Genomic DNA, 26,698 nt, shown 5'->3' with positions numbered 1-26,698 from the left:
GATTTGTCAGATACTGAAGCAGTCCATGCCCAAATGCAGAAAGGCCTGGACAATATCCAGATTTGGGGTCACAAGTAACATTCATGCTACACAAATGCCAGCCATAACCCATCTCAGTAAGAGAGAATCTAACCACCATTGCTTGACATCCAAAGGCATCAAGATCACTGATTCGCCCACTAACATTCTAGGGAATAATATTAATGAGAAATTGCACTGGACTAAACCATACAAGTACTGTAGTCACAAGAGCAGGTCAGAGGTTAGAAATCTTGCAGCAAGTAACTCTCATCCTGATTCCAAAAAAAAACTTGTGTGTCATCGACAAGGTACAAGTCAGGAGAATGATCGAATACTCCCCACTTGTCTAGAGGAAAGTACCCAACACTTAACGCTTGATACCACTCAGGACAAAGCAGCCTTTCTGATTGACACATCTACCAGCATTCACTCCCTCTAACACCAAGCTCAGAAGCCACAGTATGTACCATCTATAAGATGTACTACAGAAATTCCCCAACGGTCTTTAGACAGCACTCTCCAAACCCACTATCAATACCTTATAGAAGGATAAGGGCAACAGATACATGGAAACATCATCATCTGCAGGTTCACCCTCAAGCCACTCAATCCACAGTTGGAAACACAATTGCCACTCGTTTAGTGTTATTGGGTCAAAATTCTGGAAATCCCTGCCTAACAGCAATGTGGGCTTACCTTGGGCAAACAGACTACAGTGATTCAAGGTGGCAATTTACCATCACCTTCTCAAGGGCAACTGGGAATGGACAATAAATTCTGGCCCAGGCAGTAACGTTGCACGAATGAATAGCAGAAAAATCCGAATACCATTGTGTTATAGGACTATTCAGGAAATAAAAGTCTGTTAATTGCACTAAAGATGACCAAATTTTGAAACTGTGTGCATAGGTGGGGAAATAAAGGTGGTGGCCTGATGCTAATAAGTGTACTTGGATTCAATAGCAACTGTAGGCTGAACATCACCACAGAAAATAAATGTATTTTTTTCAAAACATTCACATTTATAAAAGGTAGTACAGTACACTGAACATGAACGCAAAAGACAAGTGCAAACAGTGACATCTCTACATGTCAGTGAGTGGTGTCTCCATTAAAATACTGGAGGCTTACACATTGTGCAAAGCATAATTCACCAAGATAACCAAATAGAAAAATAAAAATAGCTTTCAGCTACGCTAATGATTCAAATTGATTGCTTCTCTTCCTCTATTTTAAAGTTTATAGTAGTTCATACACGAGTACAAATGTGACAGGAGCTACTGGTCTGAATTTATTCTTTATTGTCCCTAACCACAATTTTGTCATCTTCCCCCCATTTTTCACATGTTCACTTTTGGGTTTGTGGAAAATAAATTATTCCAGTGATCAGCCTGTGTGCTTACCTATTTTATAGATATTTAACATACAAATTCAAGTAGGGGACAAGGTTTTTCTTTGATCATAACCACAGTATTTTAAATAAAATGTGAAATTAAAAAGATCACAATCACTCTCCATGCCAAGTGAGATGTGAAAGACACCAGATAAAATGTCAGTGGCACCATCTGTTAGCATTTATGTTGCCAGGTAACTGAAAAACATCAAGTACAAGCTTTGTTATAGTGTTCCAGTCTGGCATAAAGGCCCCATTTGACACCAGGATATAATCGCCATCTGTGCTAAATTTTGCCACAGTCAAAAGTAATAGTAGGGACAGTGGTGAAAAATGAAAACTTCCACTGTCCTCCATTTGCTCTCAAGGTGTCAGTACTATAAGAAAGCCATGACAACTGAAAAATTAACAGAGAAGCTCGAGAGTTTTAGTCAACAGTGTTCCAATTAAAAGTACTTACCAGCGTATTCCAAGGCCAAATAAGCATATTTTACTGAACTATTGTTTAAATGCACTCCTGGTTAATAATGGGACACATTGTTCTTGTGTCCCATTGTTCATCAGGAATGAAGGGCTTATACCCAAAACATAGACTTTCCTGCTCCTCGGAAGCTGCCTGACCTGCTGTGTTTTTCCAGCAACACACAACTGTGATCTCCAGCATCCCCTCACTTTCTCCTACACACTCTTCCTGTTCAATATCAGAAGCTCAACCTTACAGATCTCGTTCTCTATTCTTTTCCTTTGCTATCAGATGGCAACTTTCAGTGTCTTGCCATTCATATCTCCTCTAAACATTCTCTGTTTCTTCCTTCAAGGCCACTCCTTTCCGCCTTGGACCATGACCACATTTTGGCACTTAAAGTCTTCTCCATCTCACCTTTTTAAAGAATTACTTTCAGCTATAGTAATTACATCGATTTTAAAGAATTGTTCTTTTTCCTACCGAATTTTTCAATTACTCAAAACCTGTTACATTTCTAATTTGCCCAGTTCTGATGAAAGGTCACAGACTGTCCACAGAGGCAGACAAACAAAGTTCTGCAGATATTGGAAATACTCAAGTCTGGTAGCATCAATGGATGGAGAAAAGTAGTTAACAACACTGGGTAAAATTGGGATTGTAAGGTTGTGTTTTTTTTTGTGACCACAATCGCAAAAGACACCCTCACACCCCATGCAGTGACAGGCCCTGTGCTGCGTAATGGCTTCATACTTAAAAGTTTGTGTCACTGGACAGCCAAAGTATCCCTAAGCTGAATTAATAATTGTTGAACCAAACAGAGCACTCAAAGAACCAATGGTACCTCACCTTTCACCTCATTCTCCAAGTAAAGTGGTCAGCTAGCCAACAAAAGATGCAGTTAGCAGCACAGCAAGGTAGAGGCAACAACAGGTGCATTACTTCCAGTTCGAGTGCTATGTGAACAGATAATCATTGTGTCAACGGCACTGGCTTTCAGTTCAAGTTATTGGCAGGAGTCACATCCATTTTGCTTTTTAAAGGCAACTTGACATCAGCAAACAGTGCTAAAAAATATTAATTTAGTCTGCAGACATCAATAGCAAAAGGACTGCCAGAGGAAGTGGTGGAGACTGGTATAATTACAACATTTAAAAGACATCTGGATTAGTGCATGAATAGGAAGGGTTTAGAGGGATATGAACCAAATGCTGGCAAATGGGACAAGATTAGATTAATTTAGGATACTTGGTCAACATGGACAAGTTAGATCAAAGGGTCAGTTTCTGTACTGTACAACTCTGACTCAAAGATCTATTCTTACTAGCATATTTCTCAATGTGATAAGTTTTTTTCAAAATAAAACTTCAACTACTATGATTAATTTTAAATCAAACTGATGTTGTATGTTAGGCAATTTTCTTCTTCTGTCAGACTCTTGCAATATTTAGTCTACATTCAGACAATACCATGCTGAATTGAAATTTTTTTTTTCAAGTCTGACAATGCATACCATAAATTTGGAATCACTAAAGACAACTAAAAAAATCTTTATCTCAGTATTATGGGACATAAATTTCCTTCTACGAAATTGCAGATCCATATGACAAAATTTAATATATTTGTTTAGTTGACTGTATTTCCACACTTAAAAACATAAGATGGCCATTTTTCTTGAGATCAAAGCAACATTATTTTTTCATATTATCCTCATATCCTCTTAACTCAAAATTCAAGTATTGTCATGATCTGTTGTCAAGTACTTGTGTGAACAAGGTTCATACATACATTCCTTAAAAGTGTGATTTGGATGTTCTGTAAGCAATACCTGCATCGTGCTAACATGTACAATCCTGACTGCCATCTTCGCCAAATATTGAATGCAATCTTAACCTGCAGATACAAATGAAACACTGGTGCACTGCAATATCCAGACCTCTGAATAGCAAGGAGGTTCCAAGTAGCATTGTACACTAACCCAATTTCAAGCTATTTCTGAATATTACTAATTATAGATGTTTAAATTTAACAGATCCCAGGGCTAGCTCTTCTGTGGAAAATGTTATCATAACAACTTGAAACCTAGTTATTGTGTAGTGTGTGAAGCATGTTTAAGTTATGCAGCTTAGACAACATTTAAAGAGTTTTTACTAATCCCATTACTATTGACGATTTTTAAATTCTCAAAATCCTACAGGAGACTGTTTTGTCCAACATATCTCAAGGAGACACTCTTTTCATCGGGTCTATAAAAGACCAATCTAATTTGTCCAACTCTGCTGTTCGTTCCCAATAGACTTATTTTTTTAGATTAGATTACTTATAGTGTGGAAACAGGCTTAGAATGCTTTTCCAAATTTCTATCCATATCTCTTATTATATCTCTTTTGAAAAGTTTTATTGAATCCTACACTCTTGCAGATAATGTCAATGATCCTAAATTTCTCAATCCACCTGCCAGAGAAACCGGTTTCTCTTCATTTACACTTTCCAATAGGTACAACTGCTCCAGTGACTACACTTCAAGTATTTAAATGGCTCAAAGTACCTTAGGACATACTGAGGTTATGAAGATATTAAATAAATTCACAACTGCTTTCTTGTCCCAAACTCCATCTCACTCAGTCAATGCAAGTTTTGACCATGCTGTTATATCTTCCCTAAACCTTTTCTGCTCCAAGAAAAGTAGTCCATGTCCTCTAGTATTTTCAGAGGACTGAAATTCCACATCTTGCATGTCATTCCAGTAGATCCTTTTCGCACACTCTCCAAGGACAAATGGTCAAAGAACAATGCTATTAGTACCTGAATTTACAGCATAATTCAAACATCGCCCTCTGAACATTCCAGTGGACTATGGTGTTATCACACATCTAGGAAAGAAAGCTTTATACTAATACCCATTTTGACTTCTCTCTTCAACAACCATCTAGCCTTTGACTTTTAGTTATTATTTAAAATTCAGCAAAATCTTCAAAACTCTTATAAAGTCATTGTGTATATGCAGGGAATAAAAAGATATGGACCATGTGCAACTGTTTTATCTATGTTCTAAATCCTGCTGAAATGTGCATATACCATATTTTTCATTCTGTAATTGAAATTGTGGAGATTATGCTAATTTAGTCACCTAACAAAGTGTGCTGGATAAGTTAAAGAGTGACATTGTTAAAAAAAATGTAAATCAGAGTGACCTTACAGCAGATTTTATAGCCACTACCAATTGAACTTTGCTGAACAAACTTCAATTTTAGAGTATTTTTTTAATCTGGAAAAAAGTACACGCCTGTTAAACTCAAGGATAATTGACCTGCAAACCACTGTCACAGAAAACCAGAAATCACAAGGTTACCATCAAAATCACTTCTAAGTACGATAAGAAGTGTATGCCTGACATATTGTTTGGTCATAATGAAGAATTCATGCCATTAAAAACTAGCTTACACTTGCATGAACAAGCTCTACCATTTAATAGCCTTCATACATTTGAATGATTAATATTTCAGCAAGATACCAGGATAGAAAAGTTGGTGGAGAAAGGCAAATTGGACAGGAGATTCTGATTTCCACATTTAAGTATGACTGAAATTGGACTTAGATTTCCAATTATAGCCTCATTGCAATTTATACAAAATCCATGTCAATGATGGGTACATGCTCAACAGCCAAACTAAAGTTTGTGAAAATGCTATACCAATTCCAGATCTTGAAAGTTAGATTTACAAAGATGGCAGAGAACTCAGAAATGAGTCATTCAAGTGGGAGAACACAAACATAACAGAACCATCCACTGGGTGAAGGAATTTTTCATGTCTGTTCCAAAAAACCTACCCTTAAATTGTGACCACTAATTGGGAACATCTTTCCTGCATCTACCCTGTCTAGTCCTTTTAGGATTGTCACAGCTTTTAGAGATTCCTTGCTCATTCTTATAAACTCCAATGAATAGAGTCCTAACTGATCCAGTTCCTCTTCAAACACAAGCCCTGCCAGCTTTGTCACACTCTGTTCAGAGCCATAAGATCCTCCTCACCATTTGAGACAGTGTATTCTGATCACAACAGCCTAACGCTCCCAAATGGCTTTCATATTGCTTCTGGCTTTTAGGCCAAATACTCAACTGAATCTTCTTTCATTGAAAACAATCTCCTTACTTACTCTAGCAAAACCCATTCATAAATTGTGAAACTCAAATGTCCTTGTAACTTTGCTTGCTCCAAGCTAAACAACTTTAGCTTGCCCAAAGAAGACAGAAGTCCTTTATCTCTTATATGACTCTAGCAAATCTCTTTGAACACTGTCTGCAACCTTGGCGTCTTTCTTGCAATTTGGTGCCCAGAACTGAACAACTACTCCAGCTGTGGCCTAAAATGAATTATAAATATGCAGTACATCATTCCTCAACTATACGGCTACATTAGTAAAACCAATGATTCCTTATACTTCAACTGCTTCTCAACCTGTCATATCACCAAAGACATACATGCATTTTCACCAGCAGGTCCCTCTGCTCTTGAAATCTCATTTAAATTGCGCCATACTGCTCACCACTTCCCATTTTAATACTGTCTGTTTTGAATCAGTCAACTTTTGTCTTACAGCATTCATCAATTGGATCATTTTTCTAAATTTGAAAGAAGTTGTATATGCAAGATGTTGATGAATGTGGTCACCATATACAAAATATATTTAACTACTTTAGGAATCAGGACCATTAAAGATTGCATAGTGTCTTTCTTAGAATCCTCAGGAAAGATTCTGGTACTTTCAAGATATAGCAGAAGGTTCTAAATGATTGCTTGGCATCAATCGTCAGTCCTGTTGACAAATATTATTAAGGCAATGCTATTTGAAGATTTAAGTGGAAACAGAGTTAGGTTTTTGCAAACAGATCAGACTCAAAAGACAATACAGGGGCAGAAACAGGCCGTTTGTCCATAGAGTACTATTTGCTCCGCCATTCAATAAAATAACGGCTGATCTGATAATCCTCCACTTACTTGCCAATCTCTACAACCCTTGATTCCCCCGATTAAAAGTCTCACCCTTGATAACATGTAATCACCTAGCCTCAATAATCAGTGAACAGATGCACCACCCTCAAAAAAAGAAATCCTCACCTAAATGAGTGATCCCTTACTGAGATTATGCCTTCTAGACATAGACTCTCCCAGAGTGGAATCAACCTATCCGCATCTACTCTATTAAACCTCTGAAGAATCCTGTCTCCTCTCATTTTTCTAAACTCCACAGATAAGCCTAAACTATTCAATCTCTTCTCAAATTGGCTCAGTGGTTAGCACTGCTGCCTCACAGCACCAGGGACCCGGGTTCGATTCCCACCTCAGTGACAGTCTGTGTGGAGTTTGCATATTCTCCATGCCTGCGTGGGTTTCATACAGGTGCGCTGGTTTCCTCCCACAATTCAAAGATATGCAGATCAGGTGAAGAGGCCATGCTAAATTGCCCAGGTGCATTAGTCAGGGGTAAACGTAGGGTAGGGGAATGGGTCTGGGTGGAGTGTTGATGTGAACTTGTTGGGCCAAAGGGCCTGTTTCCATACTGTAGAGAATCTAATCTAAAGTACCTGGGATGAATCTTTGCTGTACTGTTTCTAATGCCAGTATATCTTTCCTTGGGTAAAGAAACCAAAACTATTTGCTTGATCTTGGCTGCCTTCACTATTGGGTATTTAAAGAAATGGGAGCAGTGTTCATCTCACTTTGATGTGAGATATTTTCAATAGACTTACTGGTGGCCCAAGTGGTACTTAAGAGTCAGAAAAGGTAAAAACTAAAAACATGATCTTTCTCATTCTAAATGCTATTTGACCAGTCTCCAACATTTCAACAACTGCTTACATTTGTATAGCCCCTTTAGGAGAAAGTGAGGACTGCAGATGCTGGAGATCAGAGCTGAAAATGTGTTGCTGGAAAAGTGCAACAGGTCAGGCAGCATCCAGGTCAGGCAGCAGGAGAATCGACATTTCGGGCATGAGCCCTTCTTCAGGAATCCCTGTAGCCCCTTTAACATCGTAAAATATTTCAAGATACAGTTTCTTCATAATAAAGGGCATAAGTCAGTTCACAAAAGAGACAAGGATTTATGCAACTACTAGGACTTTAGATGATAGGATAAGACTTTCATCCAATTCAAATGTGACAGAACTGGGTGCCAACATTTGCCAGATGTTATACAAATAGATTATATAAATACATATAAATGACTAACTAGGGTGGCACGATGGAACAGTGGTTCGCACTGCTGCCTCCCAGGGCCACAGTACAATTCCCGCCTCAGGCAACTGTGTGGAGTTTGCACATTCTCCCCATGTCTGCGTAGGTTTTCTCCAGGTGCTCCGGTTTCCTCCCACAGTCCAAAAATGTGCAGGTGAGGTGAATTGGCCATTCTAACTTGCCCATAGTGTTGGGTCTGGGTGGGTCGCGCTTGGAGGGAGGGTGTGGACTTGTTGGGCCGAAGGGCCTGTTTCCACACCGTCAGTGATCTAGTCTAATCAAGTATAGATATACTGTGCACTGCTCCTACGAGACGTGAATAAGCAACAAGGAGTTTTGTTTTTTCGCAGAGATAAAAATCAATTTTGTACAAAACTGCAATCTACTGCAGTAAATGAAGATTCACAACACAGCCTGCCAAACAAAGCTGTTACGTTTCCTGGTTGCAAATGTTACATAATATACAAAAGGTAGATAGCTGTGCAGCTGTATTTCATGTGATAAAGTGTGATGAACTCACTTTAATCATTTTCACAAGTTGGGAGAAGAATTTTTCATGAACTTACCAATAGAATCATAGAGTGTGAAAACAGGGCAAAATACTTCAGGAAAATTGGACTCTTCCAAGAGTTAAGGGGAGTTGCGAGTGATAGAGGTCACATTTAGTTGAATCATTGTGATCATTTCTTGTCCATCAACTTTTTATGAAGTGAAAGTTAGTTGATTATCATTATAAACCCAAGTAAATAATGGAGTCCGTCCACCCTAAGTAGTCTGGCCTAAGATTTTTTTTGTTCACAGTACATTTTAATCAATGCTCCAGCTGTCCAGCACAGTGGAACTTCCCACCCAAGTGTGTGGGACATTGAGTAAATGTAAAGAGGAAATGGACAGATTTTTAAATAGTACCAGTTTAAAGGATTATGGGTATTGTCCAGGAAAAGTAGAGTTGAGGAAGAGATAAAATCACCCATGATCATATTCTAAGGTGGAGCAGGCTCAAGAGGTTGAATTGCCTACTCTTGCTCCTGACTGTTATGTTCTGTGAGAGCAAGTCCAACATTTCTTGCTTACCCCCTACATGCATCATCTGACTTAGTTAAAAACCTATTGAAAAGTAGACCAGAATGGTAGATATTTGGGTTTCAAACTGCAGTGCTACAGCAAAACAAATATGATGTTGCACAAGCAATGACTATGTACTTAAAAGCTCCAGAATGGTCCACAAATCAAGGAGCTGAAATAGAAAAAAAAGTTTCTGATTGTATGCTTAAGGCTGTGACATAAACAAGGGATCCACATGACATCATAAATCATGACATGAAATCTTCAGTTGCTAACAAGGCCAATAAATCACTGATGTTTTATAGCTTTGCTTAAGTTTTGCGTCAATCTTGAAGGTTTACTGGGCGCTTCATCTTATTGATAACACCTTTTTCTTCCCATTCATGGCACAAGAATATTCAAAGATTTCCACTTTTCTTCTGAATTGTTTCTTCAAGAAGGCATACAGCATACTTGCCTTCAATCAGCCAGGGCATCAAAATATACAAGTTGGCAAGTTATGTTATAGGTGTACAAAACTTTAGTTAGCTCATATTTTGAATATTGCATGCACATCTGGTCACCATGCTGCCAAAAGGACATCGATGCTTTGGAGGGGGTGCAGAGAAGGTTTACCAGGATGTTGCCTGGTCTGGAGGGTTTCAGTTATGAGGAGAGGTTGGATAAACTCTGCTTGATTTCCCTGGAAAGACAGAGGCTGAGAAGTGACCTGATGGAGATCTACAAAATTATGAGGGGCACTGCCAGGGTGGACAGTCAGAGGCTTTTTCCCCAGGGTAGAAGGTTCAACTACAAAGGGCTCAGCTTCAAGGTGAGACAGGGAACGTTTAGAAGAGAAATGCAGGCTAGTGGATGTCTGGAATGCACTGCCAGTGGAGGTTGTGGAAGCAAGCACATTAGCAATGTTTAAGGTGTATCTTGATAGACATGAATGGGAGGTGAACAGAGGGAGAGAAATTGCACGTGGAGAGTATGCAGTAGGTCTAATAAGGATTAAGAATAGGCATAGGCTTGATGGGCTGAAGGGCCCATTCCTGTGCTGTACTGAATTGTTTTGTAATTAAATTTGTCTAAAAATGACTCAGTCACTTTAACACCCCTATAAATAGCATTTTTTGTTTCAACCACTAGTCTGAACACTATGCCTGTCAAAGTAAATGCATGAAGGGAAGTCATTAGGCCCAACTTATTTTAAGCTTTTGGAAAGCTTCACATTTTCCCATTATGCCAGCCAGCTGTTTCTCCAGCACAGCAATTATTGGAGAAACTCAGCAGGTTTGGCATCATGTGGACCTAAAATGTTAACTGATTTCTCTCCACAGATGCTGCTCGACCAGCCCAGTTTCTACCACAATTTGTTTTTGTTTCAGATCTTCAGTTTTGTTTGCTTTCCGTATTTCTCTAGTGATTTATTTCCACTAATCCATCAGGACTTCATTTCAAGTTTTAATGATTCTATTGCTTTATTTCATCACAATCACCTAAATTTGATTCACATTAGCTTTACTCTGTAGCTTCTTGCCCAAACATTACTGATTTAGCTTCAAGTTTTTTTTAAAGAATCTATCTTTCTTTGTCTTATCTACAAAGTGAACCCTTCATTAAAGGGTTGAACTTTATGATCTTCATCTCCTGGCATGATGAATTAATTTTTTGGAACTCCCTCTCCAGAACCAGGAGAGGAGTTATTTTGGACAAACTGCAAACTTTGATTCTCTCCCCACAGATGTTGCTGGACGTGCTGCCTTGCTACAGCACTTTGTTTTTATTCCTGAGCATCCACCTTGTATCTCAGTAACGAGACTGACGACAGTACAGTCCCCACTGCTTAAAACTAGTGCGTTTATCGGAATGCAATGTGAGATCTATATGGACTTCAGTAAGGCACTCGACAAGATTCCCATGGGAGATTGGATAGCAAGGTTAGATCTCACAGAATACAGAGAGACCTCACCATTTGGATACAGAACAGGTAGAAGACAGAGGGTTCTGGTGGAGGGTTGTTTTTCAGACTGGAGGCCTGCTTCCAGTGGAGTGCCACAAGGATCAGTGCTGGGTCCACTACTTTTCACCATTTACGTAAATGATTTGGATGCGAGCATAAGAGGTACAGTTAGTAAGTTTGCAGATGACACCAAAATTGGAGGTGTAGTGGACCTCAGATTACAACAGGATCTTGATCAGATGGGCCAGTCGGCTGAGAAGTGGCAGATGGAGTTTAATTCAAATAAATGCAAATTGCTAGGATAGTGAAGAAGGTCAGAGTATTGAGTACAGGAGTTGGGAGGTCATGTTGCAGCTGTACAGGACATTGGTTAGGCCACTGTCAGAATATTGCGTGCAATTCTGGTCTCCTTCTTATCAAAAAGATGTTGTGAAACTTGAAAGGGTTCGGAAAAGACTTACAAGGATGTTGCCAGGGTTGGAGGATCTGAGCTACAGGGAGAGGCTGAACAGGCTGGGGCTGTTTTCCCTGGAGCGTCGGAGGCTGAGGGGTGACCTTATAGAGGTTTACAAAATTATAAGGGGCATGCATAGGATAAATAGACAAAGTCTTTTCCCTGGGGTCGGGGAATCCCGAACTAGAGGCCATAGGTTTAGGGCGAGAGGGGAAAGATATAAAAGAGACGTCAGGGGCAACTTTTTCACGCAGAGGGTGGTACGTGTATGGAATGAGCTGCCAGAGGATGTGGTGGAGGCTGGTACAATTGCAACATTTAAGAGGCATTTGGATGGGTATATGAATAGGAAGGGTTTGGAGGGATATGGGCCGGGTGCTGGCAGTTGGGACTAGATTGGGTTGGAATATCTGGTCGGCATGGATGGGTTGGACCGAAGGGTCTGTTTCCATGCTGTAAATCTCTATGACTCTATGCTGCATTTTGGGAAAGCAAATCTTAGCAGGACTTATACACTTAATGGTAAGGTCCCAGGGAGTGTGTGTGAACAAAGAGACCTTGGAGTGCAGGTTCATACAGGACATTGGTTAGACCACTGTTGGAATATTGCTTGCAGTTCTGGTCTCCTTCCTATTGGAAGGATGTTGCGAAACTTGAAAGGGTTCAGAAAAGGTTTACAAGGATGTTTGCCAGGTTTGAACTATAGGGAGATGCTGAATAGACTGAGGCTGTTTTCCCTGGAGCCATCTAAGACTGAGCGATGACCTTATAGAGATTTACAAAATTATGAGGGGATGAATAGGTTAATTAGACAAAGTCTTTTCCCTGGGCTGGGGGAGTCCAGAACTAGAGAGCATAGGTTTAGGGTGAGAGGGGAAGGATATTAAACAGCCCCAAGGGGCAACTTTTTCATGCAGAGGGCAGTCAGTGTGTGTGGAATAGGCTGCAGAAGAAGTGGTGGAGGCTGGTACAATTGCAACATTTAAAAGGCATCTGGATGTGTATATGAATAGGAAGGGTTTGGAGGGATATGGGCCAGGTGCTGGCAGGTGTGACTAGATTGGGTTGCAATATCTGGTCAGCATGGACTGGTTGGACCGAAAGGTCTGTTTCCATGCTGTATATCTCTTTGACTATGACTAATAGTCCAGCTATCTGCATATGATCAAATGTAAATTAAACAGCTGAAAATACAGTGGCAAGTCACATATTTGGACAATTGTGCAAACATTTTCAGTTTTAATACTTAATATTCATTGACTATTTATAAATTTTGTATTTAATTTTAAATGGAGCTAGAAAGTGGCAACCTCAGTTAGGGTGGGGGAGTCCAAAAGTATGTGTCATCGGTCTAAGGGGAGAGGAGAAAGATTTAAAAGGGACCTAAGGGACAACCTTTTCATGCAGAGTGGTGTGTGTATATGGAATGAGCTGCCAGAGGAAATGATGGAGGTTGGTACAATTTCAATATTTAAAAGCAGCTGGATGGGTATATGAAGAGGAAGGGTTTAGAGGGATATGGGCCAAATGCTGGCAAATGGGACTACATTAAATTTAAGATATCAAAATTAATAAGATTTGGAACTATGTAGGTAAAGCACTGGGCTGCAAATCAGAGGAGCTTGTGTTCATGATACATAGTACTCTGACCAAACTACACTTCAAGTACAGCAGCTATCACTTACATTATGTTACTGCATGGACATGTTGGACCGAAGGGTCTGTTTCCGTGTTGTATGACTCTCCGACTGATAAAATGCACACTGGGGAGTGGCAATCTCCTTGTTGAACCTCAACAAATCTTTTTATGAGGGGGAAAATAATTGAACAATGCTCAATGGGAAACCCCAACTTGTAACCAGTAACTTAATGAATGAATATAGCCACTTGAACTGCCTGAAATAGCCAAACTGGTGCAAACATTTTTGTTGGCACAGTCAAAACCAGCACCAGTTGCCCAATATAGACTGCTCCTCATAGGGTCTTGCGACACATGGTAGCATTCTGCAAATAGTTCCAGAAGTCTCACCTGCCCTGGAACTGTGTTATTATACATCCAAACACTGATTAAAAATAGCTGCTTCTCTTTATCCTCTGCAATAACAATGTAAGTGATAGCTGCTGTACTTGAAGTGTAGTTAGGTCAGAGCACTATGTATCACGAACACAAGCTCCTCCGATTTGCAGCTCAGTGCTTTGCCTACACAGTTCCAAATCTTATTAATTTTAATAGTAATAAATAGATGTATAATACTTGGGGACACACATTAGGAACTCCTGGTCTTTCTTTCAAAAGTTGCATCCTCAGCTATTTTTACACCATTTAGGCTGTAATTCTGTATTTATGACATTTATTTTTGTTTCCTATATGACATACTTCAGATTTGTCATCAATGCAATCTGCCATTACTCTGCCCACTTGTGTGTTTGGTCCAACTCACTTTATAGTTCCAAAGCAGCCTCATTGGAATTAGCCCTACCTTGTAGTTTTGCATAATTTACAAGCTACTCTAATTTCCACATCATTAATGCAATACAGAAACAAAAGATGTTTCAACATTGATCTGTGGGACACCCATTTCAATTTTTCCTCCTCTGACCTACCTTCAACAAAACACAATCTGTTTCTAATGCTTTGACCAATTCTTCAAAAAAAAAGTGCTCAATTTTGAACTTGAATAGTCTCTTGATTTAAGGTCAATGTGTAGCAGACAGTCAAATGCATTTTGTCTGTCTAGGCATATTACAGGGCTTTTCAAAGTACACCCAGATGCCACTTCCTCAAAAAAAAGACAAAAAAAGTTAGTCAGGCAACATCTAAACAAATGTATGAATGATTAGTTAGTAATTACCACAACTTCAAAACAGATAATCAATTGTGCTATGTGCCACATTTTTTGGAAAATGAGCACCATATTAAAGCTAATTTCCAAACCAGTCAGGCATTGAGTAATTACATGCTCTCAGTAGACATTTTAATCGAGTGCAGATGTGTTATGACAAACCTCTGGATGAGGTTGGACTTGATCCCAGGCTTCAGGGCAGAGAGGTAGGTACACTCTTACTTGACCGCAGACCTACATCCGCATAGTAAACATTAATGCCACACAAATCTGTCACCAAGGCACTCTTTATTGCCTGATTAATTGTACTTAAAATAATGCCATTATCATCACTTAAGTCTTTGCAATTTTATGAGACGTAATAGCTCTCATTGCTTCAATACTGACATCACAATTATTTAATACATGTTAATTATTTCATGCTTATTCAGCGTTTCAACTCAACATACATTTTAGGGGTGCAAATCTTTCCCACGACTGAGTGTTCAAAACATTGTTTCAAAGTAATTGCTAATACAGTTGCAACTAGTTTCAAGTCCTTTTTTGTATCTGTGACCGCCTTCTCAATATATTTGTGCAACATTCGCAACCTTAATTGCACAACAACTGTAGATTTTTTTTTCCTCTTTCTTAATATACTTGATTAATTTATTAGCCAACTTAAAGTCACTCAGGTCATCGGATGCTTGCTTATTTAAAGAATGCAATTGACCTGCAAAATTAATATTATGCTTTTAAAATAAATTTCTCCTTATTTGCTACTAAAATCTACTAAAAACAAAAACTCTTGTTGATGGGGCTGAGCATATTTCTGAAGCTAGTCATCATTCAGACGTTCTATAGTATCTTTACTGGACTGCGGTGTTTTTTGATTCTGGACTGTGCCAGATCTGATTCTTCCACAGTTCATTACTGAATTCTGACCAAACATGTGACAGTGAAAGACAGTAGGAAGACCTGAAATGTTTTCTGCAAATGAAGAGCCTGATACCAATACGCTCTCTTTGGCTAGAATAACCATACGACATTATAATACTGACAAATTAATGCAGTCAATTTAAAAACTGAAAACTGCATTTATTTTCACAGCCCTGCACTGGACTCCGGTGGGATGCTGACGTTGTGCAGAAGTAAAGCATAAGAGTAGAAATTAGGCCATTCAATCATGACTGATAAGTTTCTCAACCCCATTCTCCCACCTGCTCCCTGTAACCTTTGATCCCATAACAGTCAAGAACCCGTCTAAAATATTCTCACTAGTTTTCAAATAAACCTATTGGACGAAAACCTGGTGTTGTGAGATTTTTAAACTTTGTACACCCCAGTTCAAAACCAGCACCTCCAAATCTGAAATATTCTCAATGACTTTGCCTCCACAGTCGTCTGTGGCAATGAATTCCATACATTCTGACTGAAGAGGTTTCTCCTCAAACATTGTTAAATGTTTATAACAACTGTTCCTCTTTCAATTTATTGTACCTGAAGCAGTTTATGAAGCTTCAGTGGCACTGTAATTGGCCTTTTTATTTTTAACCCTGCTGGAGACTAAAACATTACCATGCCGGTGATATTGATGCTTTGGAAACGGTTCAGACAGAGAAGGGCATCCAGAATGACATCCTTTGCTGCACAGATATTAAAAGTCCCTGGGTTACATTTTAGACTTTGAAAATGACAAAAGCATTAAACTGTGTTTAAGCTAACAATTATTTCCAGTTATACTAAGGACAGCTAGTGGCGAAGGTTCACTGGGCTAAAACCCAACCACCAGCCTTCTGAAGTAGCAAATTCCAGAGTGACCGTGGTCTGGGTAAAGAAATATTTCCACATCTCAGTCTGAAATGGTCTACCCTCATATGCTGACATTGTGATCCTGGTTCAAATTCTTGGACCAAGGAAAACATCTGCCCTACATTTAATCTATCTCGTCCAGTGAGACATTTACACATTTTGATCTGATCCCTCCTTATCCTTCTAAACTTTAGTGAATTCTGGCCTAGTATAACCAATCTTTACCCATACAACAGTCCTGTCATCCCTAGTTTTAGCCCAATGAACCTTCACTGCACTCATATTGTAAGCATATTCTCTTGAAAGAGACCAACGCCAAACACAATACTCCAGGTGTGGTCTTACCAAGGTCCTGTACTGAGAATGTGCACAGAGGAGCCTCGATTACCTGAACATCAATTATCTGAAAATCAGATTATCCAAACAGGATCTGAAGGTCCTGTGAAACCCTTACAACAGTGGTGTTACCAACAATGGTGCAGTAATCCCGTCTTTTATTAACAGTACAGGTAAATGAGGGTTACCTGCACTAAAAGGTGTGCAAATGTTGCAAAGAGATGTTAATGACACTGGTGCAACAATCTTAGTCAATTGTCACAGTGTTGAAAGAATTTTCACAAAAATGACTGACATGCTGAAGGATTTAAAATGCATGACAAAAATCAGTGGTGTCTTCACTCCCTCTACAACTTTTTTCCGAGTTCGCATCTAGTCCAATTGATTGAGTTTGTTGTAGTTACTTACTTTGTCGTAGTTACTTACTTAGTCTGTGAAGAGATAGCAGACCACAGTGACAACTGAACAGAAAAGCAAGATCTTACAGCATCTGGATCATGGGGAAAAGGCAAAAAGGGTTGCACAGGAGTACAACATTGGAATAGCGACAGTGTCTGACATCAGGAAAGCAAGACTGGCGATTGAGAAATTCATTAGCCAAAGTGACACTGCAAATGCTCTAAAAAGAAAATCCATGAAGCCAGCAAAGGATGAACAACTCAACCAAGCTGTATTTTTGTGGTTTTCGCAGCAACGTGAAAAGGCAATTCCTGTATCTGGCCCGAAGATACTGGAAAAAGCTGCCAGTTTCTATGAACAACTTCACACCGGCGAGTCTGATCACAGCACTTCAAATATTGTCATGGCATTAGGCAACTCAGTTCTTGGAGAGCAGATATCTGTGGATGACAATCAATCATCATGGAAGGCAGAAACTGCAATCCATCATTCATGAAGGAAAGTATGAACCTGAGCAAATGTACAATGCTGATGAAAGTGGATTGTTTTGGCGTGCACTGCTGGATAAAACACTTGCATCCACCGCCAAAAAGCAGGCGTCAGGACAAAGTGGAGAAGGATCGCATCACGATTTTCCCTTGTGTCAATATTACAGACACTCAAATTACCGCTCGTCTGCATCAGGCGATATGCTAATCCACATTGTTTCAAGAGCTGTGACAAGAGCACATTTCCCATGAAGTACAAAGCACAAAATAAGGCATGGATGACATATCCACTTTTTTCAACCTGGTTCCATGAAGATTTTGTACCTACTATCAGGTCACATTTGGCAAGCGCTGGACTCAAGCAACTTGCATGTTGACAATGCGGGGGCACACACTGAAAGGCAGCCAGTTAGAATCAGCAGACGAAGCTATCAAGTGTTTTCCCACCCAACACCACTTCAAGGTTACAGCCGCTTGATTAGGGAATCAATCGCAATAATGGAAAATATTATCACCGTTAACATGCTGCGTGCTGTCCTGGGTGAAGACAATGCAGAGAGAGGACTGCAGGAAATTATGAAGGCATTCACAGTCAAAGACATGATTGACAATGGCTTGATGCAATCCCAAGATTCAGCAATCATGGAGTGTTGGGAGCCTTGCCAGTGAAGAGGTCACCCATCCAGAATAAAGGCTAACCACTGACACACCAAAAATTGCAGACAGCTGGGTTTAGGAGACTTTGGAGAGACTGAGGTCGATGCTTGGGTGAACTGTGACAATGACATCGGAACAGAGACACTCAGCGATGATCAGATATTCAACATAGTCACAGAAGAACAGCAGGAAAGTACAGATGGCGTAGATGGTAAGGAAAATCTGATACCAACACCTCCTCCAGTCCTCTTTAATGAAACTATTGACAATTTGCGACTTTTCATGGAGTGGTACGAAGCACAAGACGAAGTCGATATTGTTAAGTTGATGAATCTTCGCAAAAAAAGACAGGAGTACCTCAAGCAACAGCGGCTGGATATTTTCTTCGAAAATAATAACTGACCTCCACTCCAATGAATTTTACTTACTGTACAGGCACACAAAAAGTGATTTCATTTAAAAAATGAAATGATTTTTAAAGCGATATCCAGTGTTTATACAAATTTTAGCGATTGAATGAAATCAAAACTCTGTAAACATGCTTTTAATGCAATTATGTGCAGTGCAGCTTGCTTTAAGGTAAAATCAATTATCCGATCAAAAACCTGACTGCCCGTCGGCTCTGGATAATTGAGGTCCCTCTGTGTAGGGTATAAGCAGGTAGGGAAAGAGTTAAGTTGTGAGTTTTGTGAAACACAAGGTACAGCTGAACATGACTCAGATCAGATAAGAACTTGCAGTTAACAATGGAGTGTTGGAAGCAAGGGTAATGGGTTAAGAAGGTGGAAAAGCATTCACTATGTATAGCCATTTAACAAAGTTAGAAGCATTCAGTATGTAAGGTCAGTTTAACAAGGTTCTGGATTAGAGTAGTGCTGGAAAAGCACAGCAGTTCAGGCAGCATCCAAGGAGCAGGAAAATCGACGTTTCGGCAAAAGCCCTTCATCAGGAATAGAGGCAGAGTGCCTGAAGGGTGGAGTTTAACAAGGTGAAAAGTATTCATTATATGAAGCCAGTTAAGGTTAAGAACATTCATTGTGTAACATCAGATGGCTTAATCTTTGCTAGAGACACTTGCTGATTGTAATGGTCACCCAATCAATATGTATGTTGCCTTATCTGGATGTTCCTCCCTGTAAAATGACTATATAGTTCATTAAGAAATTGCTATTCCAGAGAAGACTGTGAACTCATGTCCCTGTGTACATGGGTGATTGTTCTCTCTCCCTCCAGGGCCTGGAATAAAGATGAAGGAGGTATATACTGTCTGAGCGTTTTGCTTTAACTGAGGGGAGAAACAGGATGACAGCACAGCTGCAGTAAGATGTGGCCTACTTCTGAACTTAAATGCTCTTGCAATGAAGGCCAAAATATTTGTCTTCCTAATTACTTGCTGCACTTCCAGTTTATTTTCATTGGCTGGTGTTCAAGGACACCCAGATCCCTTTGAACATTTACATTTCCCAATGCATCACCAGTTAAATAAAATTTGGTCTTTATTTTCTGCCTGCTCATGCGTCTGTCTAAATGCCTCTTAAACATTATCATATCTGCTTCCACCACCTCAGCTGGCATCATGTTCCAGGTACCTCCCACCTTTGATGTAGGCATGACTATTTCAACAAAGGTTGGAAGGCATCTCACAAAGTCACCTTAAACCTGAGATCATCCAAGATGCCACACAGTCCTAACTCATATCAAGTCCCTGCCCACCATCAAACCTGAATCCACTGACCCAAAATGACCAAGTTAAGAGATATCTTGACTTGATTGCTCTCATTTTTGTTTCCAATTCATTTTGTAACTTTAATCCATCCTATATACAATCTTCTCCGACTTACAATCTTTTACGCTATCTGTACTCGTCCAATTATGTCCTCTTGAGCAGCCTAGATTTTAATTAGTTCACTACTGATTGACATCTGAATACCAAGGTCCCAAGTTCTGGGATTCTCTCCTGAAATCGGTGTTTCTTAACCAATTTTATTTTTCACCCAATCTTTTGCTTATTTGCCCTAAAATTTTTGTGTAGCAATGTCCAATTGTGTTTGAATATGTTCCTCTAACGTGCTTGGTGCTTTAAGACATTGTGCCTTATTTAATCAATGTCAATGATTTCTTGAGCTAATTTTGATCATGCAGAGGAATTTTCCAGACACCAACACCCACACCATGGAACGCAATGATTTGTGCTTCTTTCAGGAGATTACATGACGCTGGTGGATGTGGGTGTTTTAAATCACACTTAATGTATTGTGACTGTGAGAGGCAATCTTGACGGACCAGTTAATCACTGCTTCTCTAAAACGCTTTTATTTTCATACAATGCATCAAGTCCCTTGAGTACAGCATGGATTATCTGGATCTACCTTATAATTCACCTTAAATCTCATCATGAAAGGAGAAGTCCCTACTGGATCACTTTTTCATCACTGGATATCTTTTTCATATCAATGGTCCTTTGAGGTAAAAATTGGCATCATACAGACTTAACATTGCAGTTCTACTAAAAGTATGGAATTATGCATGACAAACTGAACTCATGTAGATCATTCACTACTGGATGACTGTAACAAATTTCCTGCCAACAAAGAGGTGTCTAATTCCAGAGGTTAAAGTTCCAGAAGTTAAAGTTCTTTAATCCACATTGCTATTATTTGTCTTTTTTTGATTAAAATACCTTAATGAAAGTATATTACTTCAAACATTGAACGTTCAGTCAATATTCAAAAGTGCTTCCTTAAAGTATTAATGCTAAAGGGAACTGCTTGCATTATACAATGTCCTTTTTAAAGATAATCATGAAAAATTCAATTGCTGTATAGAAATGAGTTAGCAAGAGTGTGAATCAGCAATGAGTGTCATGGTGAAGTTTGACTGTATTTGACTACAAGGAAGCAATGAGCTGGAAGAACCAAATCTTGATGAACTCCAAACCAGAAAACCATAGATTCAAGCCTTACTCCACAGACCGAGACAGAAAATTGTGCAGGACCATTTGAGGCAGCATCTTTCAGATGAGTTGTTAAACCGAGGTCCCAGATGCGCTCTTAGATGGATATGAAATAGGTTTTTTTTAAACAAGAGGGTTTCTTCCCAAACACTGATGTCCTATTCAATAAATGCAACTAAAATACAGATTACCAGTCATTAACAAATTGCTGCTTGCGGCCACGTATGGCCATCAGCTTCTGATTCAGTATGTGGATGTACCCACTAGAGAAGGTACAAAACTTGACCTTCTCTTGGGAAATCAGGCAGGGAAGATGACTGAGGTGTCAGTGGGGAAGCACTTTAGGGCGAGCGACCATAATTCTATTAGTTTTAAAATAGTAATGGAAAAGGATAGACCAGCTCTAAAGTTGTAGTTCTAAATTGGAGGAAGGCCAATTTTGACAGTATTAGGCAACAACTTTCAAAAGCTATTTGGGCACAGATATCTGCAAGTAAAGGGACGGCTGGAAAATGGGATACCTCCAGAAATGAGATAACCAGAGTCCAGAGAAAGTATATTCCTGTTAGGATGAAAGGCTGGCAGGTACAGGGAATGCTGGATGACTAAAGAAATTGAGGGTTTAGTTAAGAAAAAGGAGGAAGCATATGTCAGGTATAGACAGAATAGATCGAGTGAATCCTTAGAATAGTATAAAGGCAGTAGGAGTATCAGGAGGGCAAAAAGGGGACATGAGATAGCTTTGGCAAATAGAGTTAAGGAGAATCCAAAGGGTTTTTACACATACATTAAGGACAAAAGGGTAACTATGGAGAGAATAGGGCCCCTCAAAGATCAACAAGGCGGCCTTTGTGTGGAGCTGCAGGAGACAAGGCAGATAGAAAATGAGTATTTTGCATTAGTATTTACATTGTATATCTTCCATGTCCTTTTCCAATGTAGGGAAATAGATGGCGACATCTTGAAAAAATGTCCATATTACAGAGGAGGAAGTGCTGGATGTCTTGAAATGCACAAAAGTGGATAATCCCCAAGATCTGATCAGGTGTACCCTAGAACTCTGTGGGAAGCTAGGTAAGTGATTGCAGGGCCTCTTACTGAGTTATTTGTATCATTGATAGTCACAGGTGAGGTGCTGGAAGACTGAAGGTTGGCTAACGTGGTGCCACTGTTTAAGAAGGGTGGTAAAGACAAGCCAGGGAACTATAGACTAGTGAGCCTGACGTCAGTGGTGGGCAAGACGTTGGAGGGAATCCTGAGGGACAGGATGTACGTGTATTTGGAAAGGCAAGGACTGATTAGGGATAGTCAACTTGGCTTTGTGCATGGGAAATCATGTCTCACAAACTTGATTGAGTTCTTTGAAGAAGTAACAAAGAGGATTGATGAGGGCAGAGCGGTAGATGTGACCTATGTGGACTTCAGTAAGGCATTTAACAAGGTTCCCCATGGGAGACTAGTGAGCAAGGTTAGATCTCATGGAATACAGGGAGAACTAGCCATTTGGATACAGAACTGATTTAAAAGGTAGAAGACAGAGGGTGATGATGGAGGGTTGTTTTTCAGACTGGACGCCTGTGACCAGTGGAGTGCCACCAGGATCGGTGCTAATTTTCATCATCTATCTCAACGATTTGGATGGGAGCATAAGAGGTATAGCTCGTAAGTTTGCAGTTGACAACAAATTTGGAGGTGTAGTGGACAGCCGAGAAGGTTACCTCAGATTACCAACAGGATCTTGATCAGCTGGGCCAATGGGCTGAGAAGTGGGAGATGGAGTTTAATTCAGATAAGTATGAGGTGCTGCATTTTGGGAATGCAAATCGTGGCAGGTCTTATACACTTAATGGTAAGGTCCTAGGGAGCGTTGCTGAACAAACAGACTTCAGAGTGCAGGCTCATAGTTCCTTAGAATTGGAGTCGCAGGTGGATAGGCTAGTGAAGGCGGCGTTTGGTATGGTTTCCTTTATTGAGTTATAGGGAGAGGTTGAATAGGCTAGGGCTGTTTGCCCTTGAGTGTCAGAGGCTGAGGGCTGACCTTATCGAGGTTTACAAAATCATGAGGGGCATGGGTGGAATAAATAGACAAAGTCTTTTCCCCGGGGTGTGGGAGTTCAGAACTAGAGGGCATAGATTTAGGGTGAGAGGGGAAAGATATAAAAGAGACCCAAGAGGCAACATTTCCATGCAGAGAGTAGTACATATATGGAATGAGCTGTCAGAGGAAGTGGTGGAGGCTAGTACAATTGCAACATTTAAAAGGCATCTGGATGGGTACATGAATAGGAAGGGCTTGAAGGGATATGGGCCAGGTGAAACTAGATTGGGTTGGGATATCTGGTCAGCATGGACAAGTTAGACTGAAGGGTCTGTTTCCGTACTGTACATCTTTATGACTTTAATAAGTACTTAATTAGCTTTGTAAAGTGCTTCGAGTCAACCCAAGGTATTGAAAGTTGCTACATGTATTCAAAATATTTATTTCTTTTTAAAAAAAAGCAACAACAGCAGTATAACTAACATGATTGCTCATGCACACAAGGTGTGTAGGAGACCACAATCAGATAGATAGCAGATTAAACCTGACAGCAGCAGAAGGAAATAATTTATAATCTGTGCTGTGATACCTCCCTTCGCGAATACAACAAGGTTAATTTCATATTGAATGAAAACAATTTTTTAAAATCCAAGAGTAGACACTAAGTTGTCTAGAAACTTAAGTAAAAAAAATTAAATAGCATGTGAGGGTTAAGTTCTCTTCTCCCGGTTGGTTTAAGTACTCAGCTTTCACTTGCTTTAATTTTAGAAATTACTGTTTTCCCGAATGCAACACATAAGCAATAAAATAAGCTGTTCTCAGTCACGGCTCATGAAATAGTAATTTTTACAGCCACATACGCCTGAGACTCTGCATCAACACCTTGCTTAAAAGGAAACATTACAACGTCACTGCCTCTGCTGACTCAAGGTAGTTTTCACCATTTCCCACAGTTCGCCTACACAGATGCATTACAAAAAGAATAACGTCATGCTTTAAATTACAGGAGATGAGTCACTAAGCCTCTATAGTCAAACAAAAATAATGAAAAGGAACATTTGGAACATTGCCACAATTAAATAGTGAGTTTTTTTACACCGACACGCAGGTTACAGTATTCCTAAACATGATCATCATAATTCATTGTACAGACGTGACACTAAATAGAATCAGTACCAACCGTAACTCAGCTGGTAGTAACTCATTTCTGTCCCACTGCAGGACTTGAGCACAAAACTCAAGGACTACACAACACTGCAATACCAAGGGAGTGGAGTGTCAGAATGGGTGTATTTCAGATGAGACGTTAATCTGAGGCGCTGTCTGCACCCGTCACCACTCCCCACCTCACGAATCTACAAGATTCCACGCTACTAATTTTGAAGAGGAGCAGGGAAAGTATCAGTGGTTATCTTGGACCAATATTTATCACCCAGCTAACATCACAAAAACAAATAATCTGATCATTATCACACTGTCGTGTGCAAATTGGCTGTTGCGTTTCCTATATTACAACAATGACTACACTTCAAAAAGTGCTTTGGCAGAAATGAAGAACGTTGAGACATCCGGTGGTCGTAAAAACGACATATCTATATAAATGGAAGTTTTTTTTCCCCCCTGAATCAATACTGTATTATAAACAAATGTATGAACAGGAATAGTTTAAGGATGTTAATCCTCTTAAATCACGGATTATTCAAACTAACTGGATTTTATAGTAACACACTCAAGATGACACTAAAAGAAATAGTAAATCTAGCAATGGAATGTGCTTGGGACAAACAAACCTAAAGATCGAGCAGGATGATAACGTAAACCTCAACGCAGAAAACAATTAAACCGAACCCCGTGTGAAAGCAGCCAATTAAAACCCAACCCTAAAGCTGGAGCAGGCAAAACAATAACTAAACACAAAAGGTGGGCAACAAACAAGGAATACCAGCTGAAGCCGAGGTGGAAGAAGCATCGATTAAACACAAGCCCTAAAACGAAGGCCGCAGGAAAAGGGTGGAATTCCCCGGTTCCCAATCCCGATGGTAGATGTGAAGCTGAGGTCGGGGTAGGGGTCAAAGGGAGAGGCCGGGCCTTGGGTAGAGCCGGTCCGCCTGATTCCGAAACAGACCGCGGCGTCAAATCCTTCTCATCACCGGCCGGTCTCCGAGTGAAGGCAGCGTCTCAGTGCGGGCGGAGGGAGGATGGGGGGCCGGGCGGAGGGAGGCCGGGGGGCCGGGCGGAGGGAGGCCGGGAGGCCGGGCGGAGGGAGGCCGGGCCATCATCCCTCTCTCCCCCACCTCGGCCTCGGTTCAAAGATTTACCTCGATCTCGAAGTCGGGCAACGAGAAGGCAGCCCGGAACAGGGAGCAGAAGTGAGCGATGGCCGGCACTTCCCACCAGGAGCGCAGCTTCTCCGCCGACACTCGGCCTCTCGACCTCACACAGCCCGGCTGCGCCATGGAGCCGCCGCTCCCATCCGGCCCGGGGACACGCGCACACAGACAGCCGCCCGCTCGGTCCCTCTTTTCACCGGCTCGACTCCTCTCTGTTCAGCCGGTTCAGCTCCGACAGTCTCCGTCTCCACTGCTGCCGCCGCCTCCGCCGCTCGGCTCTCACTGACTGTGACCAACAGCCTGACCGGCCCGCGCCGCGCTGCGCCGCATCTACCATCCAACAACTCAGGGGAGGGGGTTTCTCAGGCCATTACCCAAATAAAGTCGAGGCGATTTAACGACTTATCATACTGGCAGACACAGCAAAGATTAATTACTAAATATTATTTATTTAATTATTGCATTATTGTGCTGCTGTCTTATTTATACTTTCGTGCTTTAATATTTCTTAAAGTTATTCCCCCACCTGTGGGTTAGACGATTGTAGGTGCCCAGGGAACCGGAAGTCAACCCGTTACAATTGGAATCTTGAGCCGGCCGGCTCGAGACCATTTGAAGCATACCTGTTTGTACAGGACAGATTACATGACGTTCCCCAAGTTAGTTATGGTTGTTATACGGTTACTGATTGTTAATACATGGCATCATTATGTGTGAGTTTGTGAAATGCAAGACCATCTTGAGAGTGGTGTTTGTCTCCCCCTGCAGTAGTGGAACTAAAGGAATAATTTTAAATTGTGAAGTCATGGGTATAGTTAAATTTGTAATTATGTCATGGGGCGAAACCTGCTACGATATCACAAGCTATCTCTATATAACAGACAAACTTTATTTTAATTTGTGATTTGTTTTAGAACGGTGATTGCACCGTCAACAGGTCTTTGGAATTGAACATCTTTGAAACTGAACACATCCCGACGTTTTCCATTGGCAGTTTTCAAGGATTCCTATTAGTCATGAATTCATTTATCCACAGAATTTTGCAAGCTAAGCTATATGGTCATTAAAGTGCATTCTGTTTGAAAGTTTTAATATTCAAGAAATGTAGGGTAATCTTATGACAGGTGAGAAGAGGGATATTTTGGAAAAAAGCCCTTCAATCTGACTGAAATAATCGAAACGTCCAATTAGGCAGTGTAAAACCTAACATAAAATTGACATTGACGTGTTTGAAATAAATCATATACATAAATACATATTGGTAACTAAAAGACATGAACATTTCT

General features: G+C 40.3%; 1 protein-coding gene across 4 annotated transcripts in view; it reads right to left on the bottom strand.

Annotated features, from left to right (window-relative positions):
• The window catches only part of LOC140493766 (chromatin remodeling regulator CECR2-like), an 87,605-nt gene extending 61,912 nt beyond the window's left edge, over positions 1-25,693 (bottom strand). For all 4 annotated transcript variants that reach the window (XM_072592619.1, XM_072592620.1, XM_072592622.1 and 1 more), the window contains exon 1: positions 25,401-25,693. In XM_072592619.1, coding sequence (XP_072448720.1) covers positions 25,401-25,538 — 138 coding nt within the window. In that variant the 5' untranslated portion in view covers positions 25,539-25,693. The remainder of the gene's footprint in view (positions 1-25,400) is intronic.
• Between the last annotated feature and the right edge of the window lie 1,005 nt (positions 25,694-26,698).

This window comes from Chiloscyllium punctatum, chromosome 22, assembly GCF_047496795.1.
Source record: "Chiloscyllium punctatum isolate Juve2018m chromosome 22, sChiPun1.3, whole genome shotgun sequence".
NCBI lineage: Eukaryota > Metazoa > Chordata > Chondrichthyes > Orectolobiformes > Hemiscylliidae > Chiloscyllium > Chiloscyllium punctatum.
The sequence above is the reverse complement of the archived record's forward strand: the minus strand, read 5'-3'. Positions and strand labels throughout refer to the sequence as shown.